The 16,949-nt window shown below is 38.6% G+C and overlaps 1 protein-coding gene across 4 annotated transcripts in view; it reads left to right on the forward strand.

Annotated features, from left to right (window-relative positions):
* LOC111573798 (MAM domain containing glycosylphosphatidylinositol anchor 2a) overlaps positions 1-16,949 on the forward strand; it is a 270,997-nt gene that overhangs the window by 83,745 nt on the left and 170,303 nt on the right. For all 4 annotated transcript variants that reach the window (XM_055016253.1, XM_055016255.1, XM_055016252.1 and 1 more), the window contains exon 3: positions 12,657-12,831. In XM_055016253.1, coding sequence (XP_054872228.1) covers positions 12,657-12,831 — 175 coding nt within the window. The remainder of the gene's footprint in view (positions 1-12,656; positions 12,832-16,949) is intronic.

Raw genomic sequence — 16,949 nt, forward strand, 5'->3', positions numbered from 1 at the left:
AACATTAATGCTACACAATTTACAAAGGCGATAATTCTCTGCTAATCTGGGATTATGAGACGTTCTTATTAGCTGAGCTGTAACTGACAGCTGCTCCCGCTGCTGCCTTTTGCTTTTTGACCCACACAAATAAAGCTGGTCTGAGCCAGTAACATTTCATTCCACGTAAAATCAAACAAATCTGAAAAAGTTTCCATCTAACCCCCTCAGAATCAGTTTATTTTTCATGTAGACTAACTTTAGTATATTTAATGAAGCCATGTAAAGTTTCACCTTCATACTATCAGTCTGGAAAAAGTGACAGGAATAAAACTGAGATATTCTAACCCACCTTTCTGCCTTTAAGTCTGAAAATATTCAAAGTTTCAGGGTAAAATTTTTACGTGGCTTCATTAAATATACAAAAGCTGCTGTACATAAAAAATAAGGTAGAAAAAAATCTTCAATTTTTCCTGACTTCAAAGGACGACTGCTGTGTTTCTGTATAAAAGTTTTCTGACACTTTCACAGGAAACCTTTGGGCTTTTCTTTCTGGCGAGTTCTCCTTCATGCATGCAGTCAAACTCATTCAGAAGCTTTAATCTGAATGTCATCTTAGATGCTTTTGCTCCAAAATATGGAGGATTGGAGGAAGTTAACCTCTAATGTTTTACTTACTGAACTATAAATACCAAACACTTCATGTGACAGTGTTCAGTCACGGTTATCTCTGCAACTGGAGTTCATCCTTTCGGGTTTTTCGATCATCGGGTGTCTAACATATTGCAGTCTTCCACGTTTCACAACAGTAGGTCACCTCAAAAAGAAAAAAGACAAAACAAACAGACCAAGCATGTGTCACTAAAATAAAAAATGTGTTGTTTGTTCTAAGATATATTGGTAGCAACAGTTCTCTGTAGCATATCAGACGTCCCTACATTGAGAAAATAAAATCTAGAATTTAACTGAATTTTCTTGAGATTTTTTATTTTATTTTTGTTGTAATTTTGAAATACATAAAATGATGAATGAAACTACAGAAACATTTACATGTCATGTAAAATAAGATTTAAATGTGTAGCTTTAAACCGTAAAAAAATATGAGCTTTTAAAAGATAAGGGATTTGTCTTTACATCTAAAGACTATTAAAGTATATTTGCAACCATATCATAATTTCAAAAATATTTCCTTTTTTCATAGATAAAACTGTTAAATCCAATTAAACAACACCATAAAAAGGTTTCTAAAATTTAGTACAATTAGTATTGATTATGAGAATAAAAGTACTCGTTCTGTAATTTTACTAAATTTGACAGACATCTTGTGTAATTACAGAAATTTTCACATGCGAAGTATTATTATTATTATTGTTGTTGTTAAGAATAATATCTACCATTGGGAATCTTTCTGAATACAGTCTGTATCATGTAATTTATCATTATATCTATCTTTAACTATACATTATTCTTCTAATTGTTATCATTATATACTATAGGTAATTTCATTATTTTACATAATATCCTTCAATAAATATTGAAGGTGAAAAAGTTACATATATTTGCTATTTAATGTAAAATTAAGACTACAAATTGCATTTTACTTGTGGAAAATTTCTGTGTTTTAATGAAGTGGTTATTTTTTTGTTGCTCACAGCTGACAGAATTCATTGGGGGGGTTTTGTTGTTTTTTGTTTACTTTTCTAAAAAAAAAAAAAAAAAAAAAAACATTTTACATTTTTACATACTTTTCAAATTTTACAGTATCCTGTCCAAACTTGTGTGAAGAATTCATATAAAGTGTCTTCTATCTGTGGGATTGCTTCCAGTTTTATTTCCTGGAACAGCCTCCATACAGTAACTTAAACCAGGCTCACCATCTGGACCGCCGTATCGCAGGGGGCCAAGTCACGCTGCTCCATCACTGTAAATGTCCTTAATTAGTTCTGCATTAGTAAATCACAAAATGGCTTTTTTCCCATCATTACTGTCCAGATTTCCGTCTCTTTCTCCCGTACTGCGAGTGTTTCCAGCTCATGGGATCATATAGAGTGAGGGGTGTTGTTCCTCGGCACCACAAATCTTCAACCGCAGAGCAAACGAGGCCGCGGTTGGCAATTTCGCTGCAGCTTAATTCCTCACTTGTCTATCAATATGCACACTTCTTAAATTACACAGACGCCCCCTCAGGCCTTCCCAGCGATGGGAGTCTCTGGATTGAGTCCAACCAGGCAGCAGTGGGCCTCTGTCAGCCTCGTGCCCGTCCACCCACCCACCTTCGAGGAGAAAACCGAAGCTTTCTAATAATAAAACCGAGCGTTCGTCCAACCTCACACACAGCAGCAACACTTCTCTGCCTTCCCATTTAATTGTCAAATAAATATATGTTCCTGTCAGTCAACCGCACACCATATAATATGTGCTTTTTCCGCCGCCGCTGCTGCCTTATGGGGTTGGCATTTCAAGGTGTTACTGTGGGCCGGACAAGGAAACTGGGACTTGTTGGCACCTGGTCGGCTCAGGGGGAAATTAAGTCAAATTTGTCGTAGATGTGCAGTGCAGAGGTCACTGGAAGGATGTGTTCAGCTAACTGAAGAAGATGATAAGACATGTCAGCACTTTACAGCACTAACCTGTCGCTTCCCGCTGTGTGTTTCTGCAGCAGCGGTCCATCAATGGAGACTCAATTTACAACAATTCCCCAGAGAAGCTGGCCAGTTGTTGAGGCTGCAGTCAAAGTAAACATTACTTTGTTCTACAGGCCCAACAAATTCACAATGATGATGGAATGTACAGGGAGAAAACAACTGCAAAAAATGGGCAACGTTATAGGGGAACCAAAAATACTAGAGTGTCATTTTCATAAATTCTTGGTACAGATTTGGGTATGAACATGACATACACACAGAAAAAGTCAATAAAACAGCAAAATTCCTGCAGTTTTAACAATTTCATAAAAACACAGTCATTTTCAATACTTACAATTGAGTTACCAGCTTTCGTTTCTCATATCATGTGTGTTTTAGGGCTTTTTAAATGTACTTTAAAAGATATTTGCATAAGTGAATGCATTATCAATATCAATCAATGAAACAATATTTATATATTTTTATTGTCGTTGTATATATACAACATAATTAAAATTGCAGTCTGTGCCACAGAGCAGTATAAAGGGCTTGTACATAACATGTAAAAGCTGTAAAAAATTTAAATAAAATAACAACTAAGACTCTAAAAATGAAGCACACACACAAATACATTCCCGTAGTCAGTTAGAACTTAAATAATCTAAAAATGTGGTCAAATATGTCTATAATATAAATTTGTTGACGTAAAATTTCAGAAAAGTGCTGTTAATAGTTGGGTTTTATTGTATAATTTATTATCTTAATGGCGCTGCGACCCTACAGAGGATACAGCGGTGAATTGGAAATGAAAATGGATGGATGGATATGTCAAAGTGGTATTTTTAATTCCAACAGTATACTATTAATTTCACTTTATTTCAAGTCTAGTATGGCTTTTTACAGATAACTCTACTTTGAAATATTATAAAATATATTTGTAATGGGTCTTTAACATTTAAAAAAAGTAAATCCTCCTATAATGTTGTTGGACTTAACTTTGAGAAATTCAAAACCAACATAATTAAACATATAATTACAATCAGAATTGTGTCTGATTAACATTACTTGTCTGCCTTATTGTCTCTGCTTGACAGATGGAATTGATCTCATTTTACACTTTCAAGTTTATAACAATCACAAAGCACAATAAAAATGGATTTTCACCATATTGGATCTTTGAATAATTCTGAATAGAAACCTATAGGGTATATTTTTAATGAAAAAAACAAAATTTGTATGACATGTCTCCACCTAAAAATCCAGATATCTGCTTTATTACAGTCAATGTAATGTGATGCTACTGCACTCATGCCAGTGCCATAAAACTATGTATAGTACCATTTTTACACCTTGTTTTAGTTCAGTGTCACCAAACTGTTAAGGTATTTTTCATTACTTTTGACTGGTGGTTCTATACGTGCACGTTTTATGTTCTAGTGACCCCTGAAATAGTCGTTTTAGGTATTTCCCCAGTCACTTATATTTACCTAGTTGGCAGTTTTGCTAATCTTCCATTAGCTAATTAACATTAAATATAAAATACAGTTGAGTGGGCTGCACAGTGGCGTAGTGGTTAGCACTTTCGCCTTGCAGCAAGAAGGTCCCTGGTTCGCGTCCCGGCTTTCCCGGGATCTTTCTGCATGGAGTTTGCATGTTCTCCCTGTGCATGCGTGGGTTTTCTCCGGGTACTCCGGCTTCCTCCCACAGTCCAAAAATATGCTGAGGTTAATTGATTATTCTAAATTGCCCGTAGGTGTGAATGTGAGAGTGATTGTTTGTCTTTGTATGTAGCCCTGCGACAGACTGGTGACCTGTCTAGGGTGTCCCCTGCCTTCACCTGAGTCAGCTGGGATAGACTCCAGCACCCCCCGCGACCCTAGTGAGGATTAAGCGGTGTATAGATAATGGATGGATGGATACAGTTGAGTCTGATTGGATTTTTGCAAGTATTCAGATTAAATCTGAGTATCAGAAGAATTATAAACAACTTAACCTGATGATGATGCTTCAGGATATATAAAAGAACTGCCTGTAGTTCGGGGAATAGTATGAAATGTAGGTCAGTAATGTGTATCAGTCACATCACCTGTGTGTGTTCATGTACAACCTGGAGACAAACAGAGTGACTCAAAGCTCTGCTGCACTTTTAGAGGTGAAAAAGTCCAAATTCTGCTTTAAGGTTGTGTCACTTCAGCTTGTGTGGATGTTTTTACTGTATTACAAGAAATCTTTTAGTGACTCAAAGTAAACATTTTATAAAATGTCATCCTGGACTCCTGGAATTTGTAATTAGCATTTTTCCTATATTGTAGGTTAAACGGTTCATTGATTAGATGGCAAATGAATTAATTGACTATGAAAATATCAACCAGAAAGACTCAGAAACCTCTTCCCTTCCCTGTATATAGTATTACCTATGTAGAAAAGGATAAGAAACACAGAATCTCATAAAAACATAGTTGATGCAACACCTCTCCTACTTTCTATGTCTTTATAAAGGACAACCAAATCTGTGTTTTAAAACTAATTCTAATACTATGTTACTCCATCTTCATTTATCAGTAAAAACTGAAAAACACCAACTGCTTCTCAAATTTAAAGATTTGCTGCTTTGCATTTAAGGTATAAAATGTAACATTTCCTCATAAAAATGTCTAAAAAATGACCAGTCTTATATAATATACTTATTTTGTGTATCCCAAATGTTTCCAAGAATTACAACATAACATCAGCTCCAGTAGATGCACTGGTAGTTGACTCATCTAATGGTACGTTGGGAATTAATAATCTCTAAGCCAACATTACTTGCAGCTCTTTTATTAGAATGAAATGATACCATGTGAATATATGTGACTACATTTGAACAGAATTTCTGCCTGACTCACGTACCATTACAGTGTGTGGCTTTAATGCCAAATAAATCCATTAGTGATGCTTTAAAGATGTGATCATTTTTTACAGTTTTCTTACCATTTGGTAGATTAAATTTTTGGAGGAAACTTAGTGAGCTGAGTCATCAATACTGAAATCAAATATTGGTCCCTCCCCAGTTATTGATTAAACCTCTAAAAACTCATCTCTGTGTATCAAAGTTACATTCAGAGAGTCTTTCCATGCCTTAAAATGGCTCAGAGGTAATGGTACGTGTCCACTGGAGCAGTCACTTGATTGCTCGCCATTCATTGTCTTGGTAAGCAGCCATGCAATGCATTCTGGTAGCATCGGTGTGCGTTTTGTGAGTCAGAATATCACGTGGCCCGCTCTTCATTTGCATTACGTTAAGGTCTACTCTACCTTACAGTGCCTATCAAAGAATTTCCCCCTTTTTTTGCTTTTAAACACCAAATTATGGTGGATTCAATTTGACAAGAATGTCAAAAAACACTGTTTTATGTCAAAGTCAGAACAGATTTCTACAGAGTAATGCCAATCAATGAATATGTAAGATAAATTATTATATAAGTATTGATCCACTCAAATGCGAGCAGAAAAACATTCTGGTGACGTTTTGTTTCCAAATGAGCTGCAATGTTGGTTTGTTCGATAGTCACTGAGCCCACGAGTAAAATGTTCATCTAATGAATTGCTTGCAATCATTTATGGTGACTCTGTCTACTTGTATGTCGTCATGCATCCAATGTTGGGAAGCAATGTGACTCTTTTCATCCAAAAAGCTGTGGACACACCATATTTCAAACACTAAAATTGCTCGAAATTCCATCCATCCATCATTATCTATACACTGCTTAATCCTCATTAGGATCGCTGGGGGCTTGAGTCTATCCCAGATGACCGAAAGCAGGGGACACCCTGGATAGGTGGCCAGTCTGTCACAGAGCTACACATGCAGACAAACAATCACACTCTCATTCACTCTTATGGAAATTTAGAGTTACCAGTTAACCTCAGCATGTTTTTGGACTGTGGGAGGAAGCCGGAGAACCTGGAGAAAACCCACGCATGCACAGTGAGAACATGCAAACTCCATGCAGAAAGATCTCAGGAAGTTTTGCATGAAATCATGGTGCTGACAATTTTCCCCCCTCATTATGTGTCTTCAAGCATCTAAAAAAACCCCATATGGCCATGTTAACAAGATAAAAAAAACTTGATTTTAATCAGAGGAGGTCTTTAAATATAAGGACTCTTAAAGCCCTTTCGTTTGTCTTTAGCCTTGTCGTGCCCTCTGTGGCTCTGTAGCAGAGCTCCACATATACCCAGCTTCATCTGTTCATACTTTCATGGTCACTGTTCTCCACACTCATTCATTGTCTTTGATGCTATGAAAAGACATCAAAGAGTCCCCGATGATGAAGCCATCTGCCCCCGTCTCCTCTGCCCTGGCCTCCATCCATTATGTCCACACTACTTTGTTTGAGTACCAGGCTCCAACAGCCAGCAATACCACATTGCAAACACCTTTTTTTTCTTTTTTCTTTTTTTTTTGTTTCAGTTATTGGCTGGCCAGATTCAACTTGCAACACCACGGGTCAGCGAGTACAAATAAGCTGACCTCAGTCCCTGGGACATTTCGCTTTATACAGACCAACTGGAGTATGTGATCTGTTTTGGATGCTCCCATGACAGTTAGCCTACAGTGCTGGTGTCTTTTGCAGATGGCACTTTTTTTTTTTTTTTTTTTTTTAAATTTTACTTTCTATTTTTTTCTCCACGCTGTTTGCTATACAAACTGCAAGATCAGAAAGGGCACCAATGTCAGAGTTTTCCCTTAAACTATACCCCATCCACTACACTCACAGTCATTTACACTCTTAAAAATGGATTTAGCAGCAGCAGTCAAACATGCTGTGTGTAGTTCAGCACCAACAAGCAAATAAAAGCTGCTGTATTTTTAGCTCTATGTATGTCAGTGTGCGTTTCCTCTTTGGTTCCGACATTAAAACCTCAGCTTCTTTCATGTGATCATCCAATTTTTATGAGGATCACTATTTTCTAATACAGACCTGTGGAGTGAGTGCACTCACAGTTTGTAGCCTGGACCCCCTGTTGCGTTGTGTGATCACTTGTTTGTCATGCTCAGCCACACTTGTCTGCACCACTGAGCAGCACAGACCACCATCAGTGCCTAAAAGAAACGATGGCAAGCAATTAGAAACCAGTCTGTAGTTGGGGAAACGTCACAGCAGGCATTATGGGAGATTCACCGAAGACGCGTGCTCCAGCATACGATCCCTGCATAACAACAGACACTGGGCGCATTTTAATTAGCTCTTGCCGTGACATGGCAGCATGTGCGGTCTCAGACGCTGCTGGGATTTTCAGTTGGATACTAATCTAGACGAGCTTCTGCTTTCCATGTGAGCAAATGTTGATCTTTTTATCGGGATGTCTGATTTAAGAAAGAATGGCGTTGTTATTGTATTGACTCTACTTTTCCCTGTGGAACTAAGTGGTATCGTGTTTTTGATGTGTTTTTCTTAATAAAGCAGATTATTCTGAATGTGAGGGTACATATCTGTTTCTTAACAGCGTGTGGTAAAAGATGGAAACCAGATTCCAATCGTGTTTAATGGTTATAATGTATGCACGCAATCACAAGGCACAGGCAGGAATAATATATTTCTGCTATAAACAGGTGCTGGATGGTTCAGTATACGGCAGAAGTGAGTATATGCCACTGTAATATCACTTCAATATTCAGTGATTCAAAATTGTGTTACCTCTCGATAATTGCATTATTTTTAGGTTGGCAAGAATTTAAAAACTAACGCTTTAGGAAAAATATATTGAAAATACAGACCCAAAAAATAGACACAGTACAACAAAAGTGAATATCTGTGATCACTGGAATAAATTTGAGTACACCTGTGATTCCCAAGTAATCTAATGGCAAAAACATGGTTATGAAATGAGCTGTGAAAACCAGAACCTTCTTAGTTTTTAACTTATCAGTTGTGTCTATCTGCATGTCTGCATCATGGCTCCACCAAGAAAAGGGTTTCCAGATAAACTCAAAAATCTGATTGTGAGACTTCACCAAGATGGAAAAGAATACAGAGGAAGACAACTAGTCAACTAAAAACCACAACTGTGGCCATAATCAGTACTTATAGAAGGACCCATAGTACCACTAATCAGAGCTGCAGTAGTTGTCTTTCTAAAATAACTCCACAAACAGTGCGTTACTTTTCCAATCTAGGTCTAAAAAACAGACTATAGCTGCTCCAGACTTGGCACTAGAGTTATTAGCAGAAATCAGAATTACTTTAACAGCTGTAACAGACAGTTCAAAGGACAGTGCATAACATCCAACTTTATGGACGGCATCCATTAAGAGAATCCTTACTTGCTTTTGGTCACAAAACTGCAAGATGAAACTTTTCTACAGAACATTAAAAGAACCCTGATGAATATTAGAAGCAAACTCTTTGAGAAGGAGACAAACATACATTTTTTTTCGCCTCAGATGTTGTCCAGAATATTTGACGTGAACCTGACCAGGATTACCACAGTGAATGCATGGTCCTGACAGTGAAGCAGGGAGGTGGGAGTCTGAACATATGGAGCTGCATGAGTGCAAAAGGTGTTGGTGAGAAGGTATTTATAGATGCACCATGATTTCCTCTGGATGTACCAGAAAACCTGCCTGGCAAGATGACTCTCGGTCTGCAGAAGCTTGGCACAAGAGGAACTTTACAGCATGATCACGATCCAAAGCACCACGACCAAAATCACTCGAAAGTTTCCAAAAGATTGAAAAGTCTGTCCAGGTGTGTTGCCTGACTTGAATCCAATTGAACGCCTTTGGGGTGTTTTAAAGACAAAGGCAGAGAGATACAACCCCTCCAGCAAAGAATAGCTGAAAAAAAATTGTCTTTGAAGAAGTGCAGAACATCTCCAGAAATTTGTGCAACACCTCCATGCCGAGGAGGATTGAGTCTGTCATCAGAAACAAAGGTGGACATACGAAGAAATAAAGGATTTGAATCTCCATCCATTGACTTCCTATTGTGATGACTGTGTTTTCATCATAGTGAACTGTTAGTTTATAATTTAACAGAAGAGCAATTTTAGTGTTGAATTTAAAAGTAATGCAATGACTGTAAAGTGGCACAGTGTTGACATTAAAGTCCTATTGCACAGGGGTGTACTCACTTCTGTCGCGTATGGTGCATTGTTGGCATTTTAGCTGATTCCCCAGTTTACACTTGCAGGTACCTTTATGAATTTTCTAAGTAAACGGAGCAGCAAAAATTGCCAAAAAACCCCAACCAGATCATCAGTGGGTGACGAGGACCAATTATCATATTGCTCAAATCCGCCAGCTCCTCTCAGATCAAGAGTATTTGCATTGCACTAAGGAGAGTGAAGAGAGTCAAACTGTTCTCGCCAGGCATACTTCAGGACTCCCCCTGTGGGCAGAGGTGCTCAGATGTAAAAAAAGTCAGTGGAGTGTAGGAATGAAAATAGCCTGAGGGTGCAGGGGGGAGTTGAAAGCTCACCAATAATGCGCTATGCTGCCCCTGTGAACAAACAGGGGCGCTTTCCTTTTGAAAATATAAAGAGTTATTTGAATACCCACTTCTTAGTGTCACTCGAACAATGCACTTATTGATACTGCGTTTCCCTAAAACTCAAAGCGCTTTACACAAAAGGCAAAGGAAATGACTGGGGGTATAAGCTGGGAGAATATTGAATTCTGCTGAGGTCGCCACAAGCCAGCTTGCTTTGTATTTGCATGAGGAGAATCCAGAGCACTGTAGGAGAGTGGCACAGAATTCAAAAACTTTGCTCAATCTAATTTATGCTCATAACATATTTAACTTTAGGGCTTGTTTTGCTGAACTCATGATGTCCCTAACTTTAGGAATAGGCCACCAGATTTTCCAACAGTGGGGCTTTAGCATCAATCAGTTGCTGAGTTTGGGCTTTTTCATGGAGTCTTTCTTTCAGTGTCTCTTGATGCATTTGAAACAAGCCAAGTGACGCCTTTTCAATACAGTGTGTTCATTCAGGGGCATTTATTTTTAATGGTAATATATCCACTTAAAGACTGTACAGTGTAAAGGAAGAGGACAGAAATACACTGACTACAGGCTTTGTCTTTTTCAGAGAAAGAGGTCGATGAAAGAGAGAACACTCACACAGTCTTTGAATTTCAGGGTAGCTAATTTATTTCTACCACTCTAGTAACACCCCAAGCAAAACAGAGAATCTGAAACTGCTCTGATAAACTTTCGCTGCGTGTGAATTCTTCTTCTTGTCATGACGTACCCGCAAGCTCAAAAAAAAAAAAAGAAAGAAAGAAAGAAAAGCCTCTGGAACAGGATGCCATTATCGGGTTTCAGCCCACCCACCCTTTCATTCCACCTTCTGCTGTTTGTTGGGAAAATGACCAAACTTCACAGTGTCATAACCTGGAGCTGGAGCCGTCATGGTTAAAGCCCCACAGCCAGAGCAGCAGACGCAATCTCTGTGATAGCACCCAATCCCCCGTCCCTGCATGCACTGATATCCCTGTTTCATCTGATGCTATCTCTGCAAAATGGGATGTTATCAGTATCCAAGATGATGCTATCACCATACAGTGTGGAGATATTGGATTCTAATTCATAGCTTCCCCTGCCTAGACAGAGATATGTGAGGCTCTGCAGGCAAAGCCAGTCCATCTGTGGCTTACTTAGGGTGAGGGATTGAATGGAGCTTTATGCTTCGCGGTTCTGGCTGTGTGGCCCCCAGGCCAGAGTTGTCACAGTACCTGTTCATGCTGTATGCTTTAATGAGGACAGGAGAGGGAGATGATGGAGAGTCAATTACAACCTCATGTTGGAGAGTAACACTATTTCACCTTTCATTACACCTCAATGCCATGGGCTAACTGGGTCTCATCAGTTAGTGAAAGGTACTCATGCTGAGCAGGCCACGCTGAGGTCAGTCTTGTGTGGAACCGAGCAAAGAGGGAAGTTACAGGAAGACTTTTCGCCATCGAATCAACACTTCAGGCTGAGGCGCTACAAGAAAGAACATTACAGCCGTTTTGTTTTGAAACCCTCGATTGACTCTGCATTGCTGTAAATGCAGAATCTTGTCAAAAACAAGAGAAAATATAGAAAACATACAAGAAATAAGCTAATTTTCATTTGCTGGTGTTGAATTTATTCTATTTGCAGAGGGAAGTTGGCCATGATTAGAAATAGGCTTGTACTAGATGTTTATTTCGATTTTGCTCTGTATTATAGTTATATTTAGGAATGCAGCTTTTGTATTAAAGGACAAGTTTGTTGAATTGGGAAAATAATCTGTCTTGTGCAGACAGATGAAAAATGCAGATAAATAGAAATGAAACATTTTTGTGGTTTAAGTTTTTACTCCGTCGAGGCTCTGCCTCCTTGGAGGAGGAATAACCTAAACAACAAAAATATCTCTTTTAATAACCTAATTATAAACTTTTTGTTTATAAAAAAATTACATAAATAAAAATTGATATCCTTATAAAAAAAGAACCATCAAAATTACACCATTTATCAGACCCAGAAAAGATGAAAACAGAATGAATCTCTGGATTTTCAACTTTCTGAAGCTCCTTGAACTACTTATGCTGATTTTATGTGTCATACAGTGGAAAAAAACAACTAAATTCAGGCTTTAAGTCATCAAAATCACTTTTTTCTATATGTCCCATTTTCCTTTTTTAAAATAAAATTTAAATTATAAACACGTGTATGTCTATTCATTGATTCAACTGTCAACCACAATTTTATTTGAATTGAGAAACTTCACTTATTGTGTCAAATATTGCTATTTGACAAAACTGCAATTATTGAGATTAATTACAAAGCCTATAATTAGATAAATTTTTTTTAATCGTGTCCCCCCACCACTACTTTTTTAACTTTTTTTTTCATGCTTCCAAAGTTTGTGGCAATTTTTTTTTAAAAAACAACAAAACAAACTTAAATTTGAGAATCTTCTGAAGTGATACTGCATTTTATTCTCTTACCCAAAGCTCTGTTTGTCTCTTCAGTCGACTGTGTGCACAAATTATAACAAGAGCTGGAAGTCTAATCATCTCTCCTCTTTCTTTCTTCCCAGATCCGATGGACAAAGACAGCTGGCAGCGTGTCAGACCGCTTCCAGGACTCCAGCGTGTTCAACGAGACGTTGCACATCGCAAAGATCCTGAGGACTCAGGGCGGTCGCTACTACTGCAAGGCTGAAAATGGACTCGGCTCTCCGGCCATCAAGTCCATCAGGGTGGACGTCTACTGTAAGTCTGATACATGGAAACATCACGAGTATCGCTCTTTTGTCTCTTAGATTGCAACATTAGAGGTTAACTAAAGATTTTAACCAACCTTTACTACATTTACTAGACTGCAGCTGTTTGGTCCTTTTTCTTTTCCTTCCGTTATTGTATTTTTTTTCTGGTTTACAAAGACACCCAAGTGACTGAAAATGGTAAATTGCCCCGAGGTGTGACTATCAGAGTCTGTATCTGTGTTACCCCGTTAAGGTCCGGCCACGATGTCGCTTTATCTTCTGCCTAATTCTCTTCTAGGCCAGTTTCCAGACAGCCATGACCCTGAAAAGCTTCCCATTCACAGTTGTGATTATGCAACAAAGTCAGCCTCCTAGTAGTGCACCAAAACCCACTACAGTCAACCTGCCAGCGCAACTGGCTTATAAAATGTAACCTTTGCATTTAGTCGATTTTAAATCTTAGCTGCGAAATTGTAATACAAAATGAAACAGGTGCCGTAAGATTAATTTCTAAATATGTCAGTGTTTTTTTTAGAAATTAAGAAATGCCAAAGTGTGAACCCAGACAGATGGAGCACAGATGTAACAACATGAAACATTACAGCCCAAAAATAGCAATGTTCTGTGTTTCTACTGCAAATGAAAAGTAGTTGTTTGGAGGTAGTGCATCCAAAGAGACCTCGTCGTTCTCCTGAGAATGTTAATTAAACTAAAACACTTTTATTATCCTGACACAGTCATCGACTTTAAGAGCAGCCTCTCTATTTTTAAAGTATCGGCACGACGAACGGGGAAGGTTCAATAGCATTCGTCAAAGGAAATGGTGATTTATTGTCATTGTTTTTATTGATTGGGCATTCATTGTCCTATTTCACCTCCTGAGTGGTCGATGAGTTGCAAGACATGGGAGTAGCTGCCCTGTTTCAGAAACCTACCTCTTTATGGGTGTTTGTGTAGCCAAAGTCTGAGTTTATATGCAATAAAAACATATGTAGGTGTTTTATAATCAGCTGTGTTGAAGGCCTCGGGGTCTTACAGATTCAGCTTCAAGAAATTCTAGTGAGATGCATTTACCATTGCATGCTCAGTGCCTGAAAAGATCTACACCACCTCCTTAATTTTTCACTACTGCTTCAGTCTTCTCTGTAGCCCTCACTCCCTGATTCCTCTTTCATGCCAAGCTACCAGGAAAAAATTGCTGTTTCTTTGAAAATTGACGACCCCCCTCTGCCCTTAATTTGTTGCCAAACATCATTTTCAGTCACAGAGGAAAGAAAGAGGTAGTGGAGCAGAACATTTTTGCACTAAACACAATGCACTTGATCCCTTTCCAGTAAAAACTACAATCATTGGATGCATTTTTAAGTGGTACAACACTGTTTACTCTGTACATTAGTTGTGAACTGTGATTTATACGCCAACAGTTTCCTCGAGGGATTGAGACCAATGTTTGGAGGCGATGTACTTGTATTTGCAGTACATTTTATTTGTGTGTCGAAATTCTTTATGAGTGTTTGTTTTAACGTGTGTTAGCAGTATGGCAGAATATTTCCACTTTTTGGGTTGTGTTTTAACAGCATATTCCCGTTCTGGTCTGTCTCATCCACTGTATGGATAGATGCCAAACTCTCCCTTAGTATGAGTGGTGGCTATGCGCTGGTACAGTCACACATATATTTGTCAGATCAACCAGTTAGTCTTCAGTCTTTTCTCCTGTAAAATCGAGAACTAATGTTTGAAAATCTCAACTTTCAGTCCTTTGCCCGAGTTTATTTTTGAGGATAATTTTAGCTCATTTTTGCTCCTTTGGACCATTAAAGTATCTTCAAGTACTTGCAGTTTTTCCATCCAATAGCCTGAAAGGGCAGTAATGTGCAGCTCGGTGCTCTACAGTCAGTTGAAAAACACACCAACCAAGAAAATTTACTTGGCACAAAATTATTTGCACACCAATAAAACCACAATATTTAAACCACTGGAAGATTGCGTAAATGATTCTGGTCTTTGTGGTGCAAAACAATGTTCTGCTAGAAAATATTTGGTTCTGTCGAGGAGATTTGTCATTAAACTCAGAAAACGCAAAACACTTTGCTGGGTCTTTGGCAGATTTAATATTGTGTACAATGTGAGGACTAACATAGTTTGTCCAGATTCTTGAATGCAATAGCTCCTTCCAACACAACAGCATCCGTCCATCCGTCCATTATCTATAATGATAGCTGATTCGGGGTGAAGGTAGGGGACACCCTGGACAGTCTATCACAGAGCTACACAGAGAGTCAGACAAACACCCCCACATTCACACCTACAGACAATTTAGAGTCACCAATTAGCCTCAGCATGTTTTTGAAGTGTGGGAGGAAGCTGGAGTACCCAGAGAAAACCCACGCATGCACAGGGAGAACTTACAAACTCCACACAGAAAGATCTCGATCCCTGGGGATCTTCTAGCTGTGGGGTGACGGTGGCAACAACCGAGCCACCGTGCAGCCCTTGTAGTGAACAGAGTGAGAAATTCCTTTTCATTGGTCAGTATACATAGTTGTAAATGTAACCCTGTTTCCATACTTGTATTCATTTCATACTTTTCAGTTCCCATACCAAAGAAGAGTCCTTCTGAAACCCAAAAACCCTTCAGGAGTATAAACATGTTTTCTCTGGGTGACCTCAGACCTTTTCACCCTTAGGCACTTCTTCAGCAATCATGCTGAGCTACCAGAAGGTAACGTTATCAACAAAAATAGTTCTACAACAACAAGAATACTACTACATAAAACTAACACATATGTAATACATGGTAACTTCATATAGATGTTAATTTGACACCTACCATTCGCTCACACATTGTTATAGACAAAATACAGCCCCTTGGACATAAATAGAGTTTTTTTCTGATTCTGATTCAGTAGCAATAATACTCCTCAATTGCCCTGCCACCACAAAAACCTGCCCAGAAACACGTCAGTAACTGTGGCAACAAGCCCAAGGTGTTGACTCTGCCTCCAAACTCCCCACATCTCAATCCAACTGAGCATCCACAGGATTCAATGGAACAAGTCCAATCCAAGGAGACCCCAACCTACAGCCCACAGGACCCAAAGGATCTGCAGCCAGAATCCCAGTGCCAAACACCACGGACACCTACAGACATGACAGGTCCGTGTTCCAACTGGTCACAACTGTTTTGGCGGAACATGGATGACTTCAACATTATATTAATGTTGTTGCTGATCCTTGTTTACCAAAGGAAAGACTTTATGGATGAATCCTGAAGCTGGGATTAGTCTCCCTCAGGCACACGAACAGCTGCAGAAACTGCAGACGTGTGGTTTGTTGTTATCGTACTACTTTCTAATCCGCTCGGGGGATTCATTCAATACAACAAATTGGACGGTACGTGAACATCCAGTCAGAGGCTCTCATACACCCTCTGATGATAAAATATAAGTCACTTGAACCCTGACAGACCCTTACAGATGCCTAACTGGTTGATCTGACATGTATGTCTAATTAGTTACCCCACCTCCGTTAACCCTCTGAACCCTAAGCTGTTTCTTTGCTCTTGCCACATTTTTCCTCACTCATTTTTCACTACAGTATGAAGTCCTGCACCTCTATGAAAACAGCACAGCCATGGATAGAAGTAGAGAGAGTTCAAAAATGCCTTATGTGCAGCAGGACAGCAGGACACAGTTAAAATGCCATGAGTCATAAAGCAAAGAAAAAGCAAAAGTTTCCTTGATTTTTTTAAATTTTATTTTACAAAACCGGAAAAACCTGTATTCAGTATGGTCGACATTTTCCCAAGTGTCCACAGGCGTTACCTTTTTAAATGTTCTTTTATACCTACATCTTCTATCTGTTATGTGTGAATACAACCTGCATTTCAGCCCAGTTTAGCCAAACATTTCTTCATTTATTGTAAAGTGGCTGTTGGTCACAGCTAAGCCAATCTTTCAGTCTTGACCTTGAAATGTTGCAGAAGAGTGCAGAATTTTTTTTACAGAACCTATTTAATGTAAATGTTAATTTTTTTGATAATTTTTTGTAGATGTAGAAAAAGGGGATTTTGATGAAATATCATGTCTTCAAATAAAGATTTGATTCATTTTCCTGATAGAACCG

The sequence above is a fragment of the Amphiprion ocellaris genome, chromosome 12 (assembly GCF_022539595.1).
Source record: "Amphiprion ocellaris isolate individual 3 ecotype Okinawa chromosome 12, ASM2253959v1, whole genome shotgun sequence".
Lineage (NCBI taxonomy): Eukaryota > Metazoa > Chordata > Actinopteri > Pomacentridae > Amphiprion > Amphiprion ocellaris.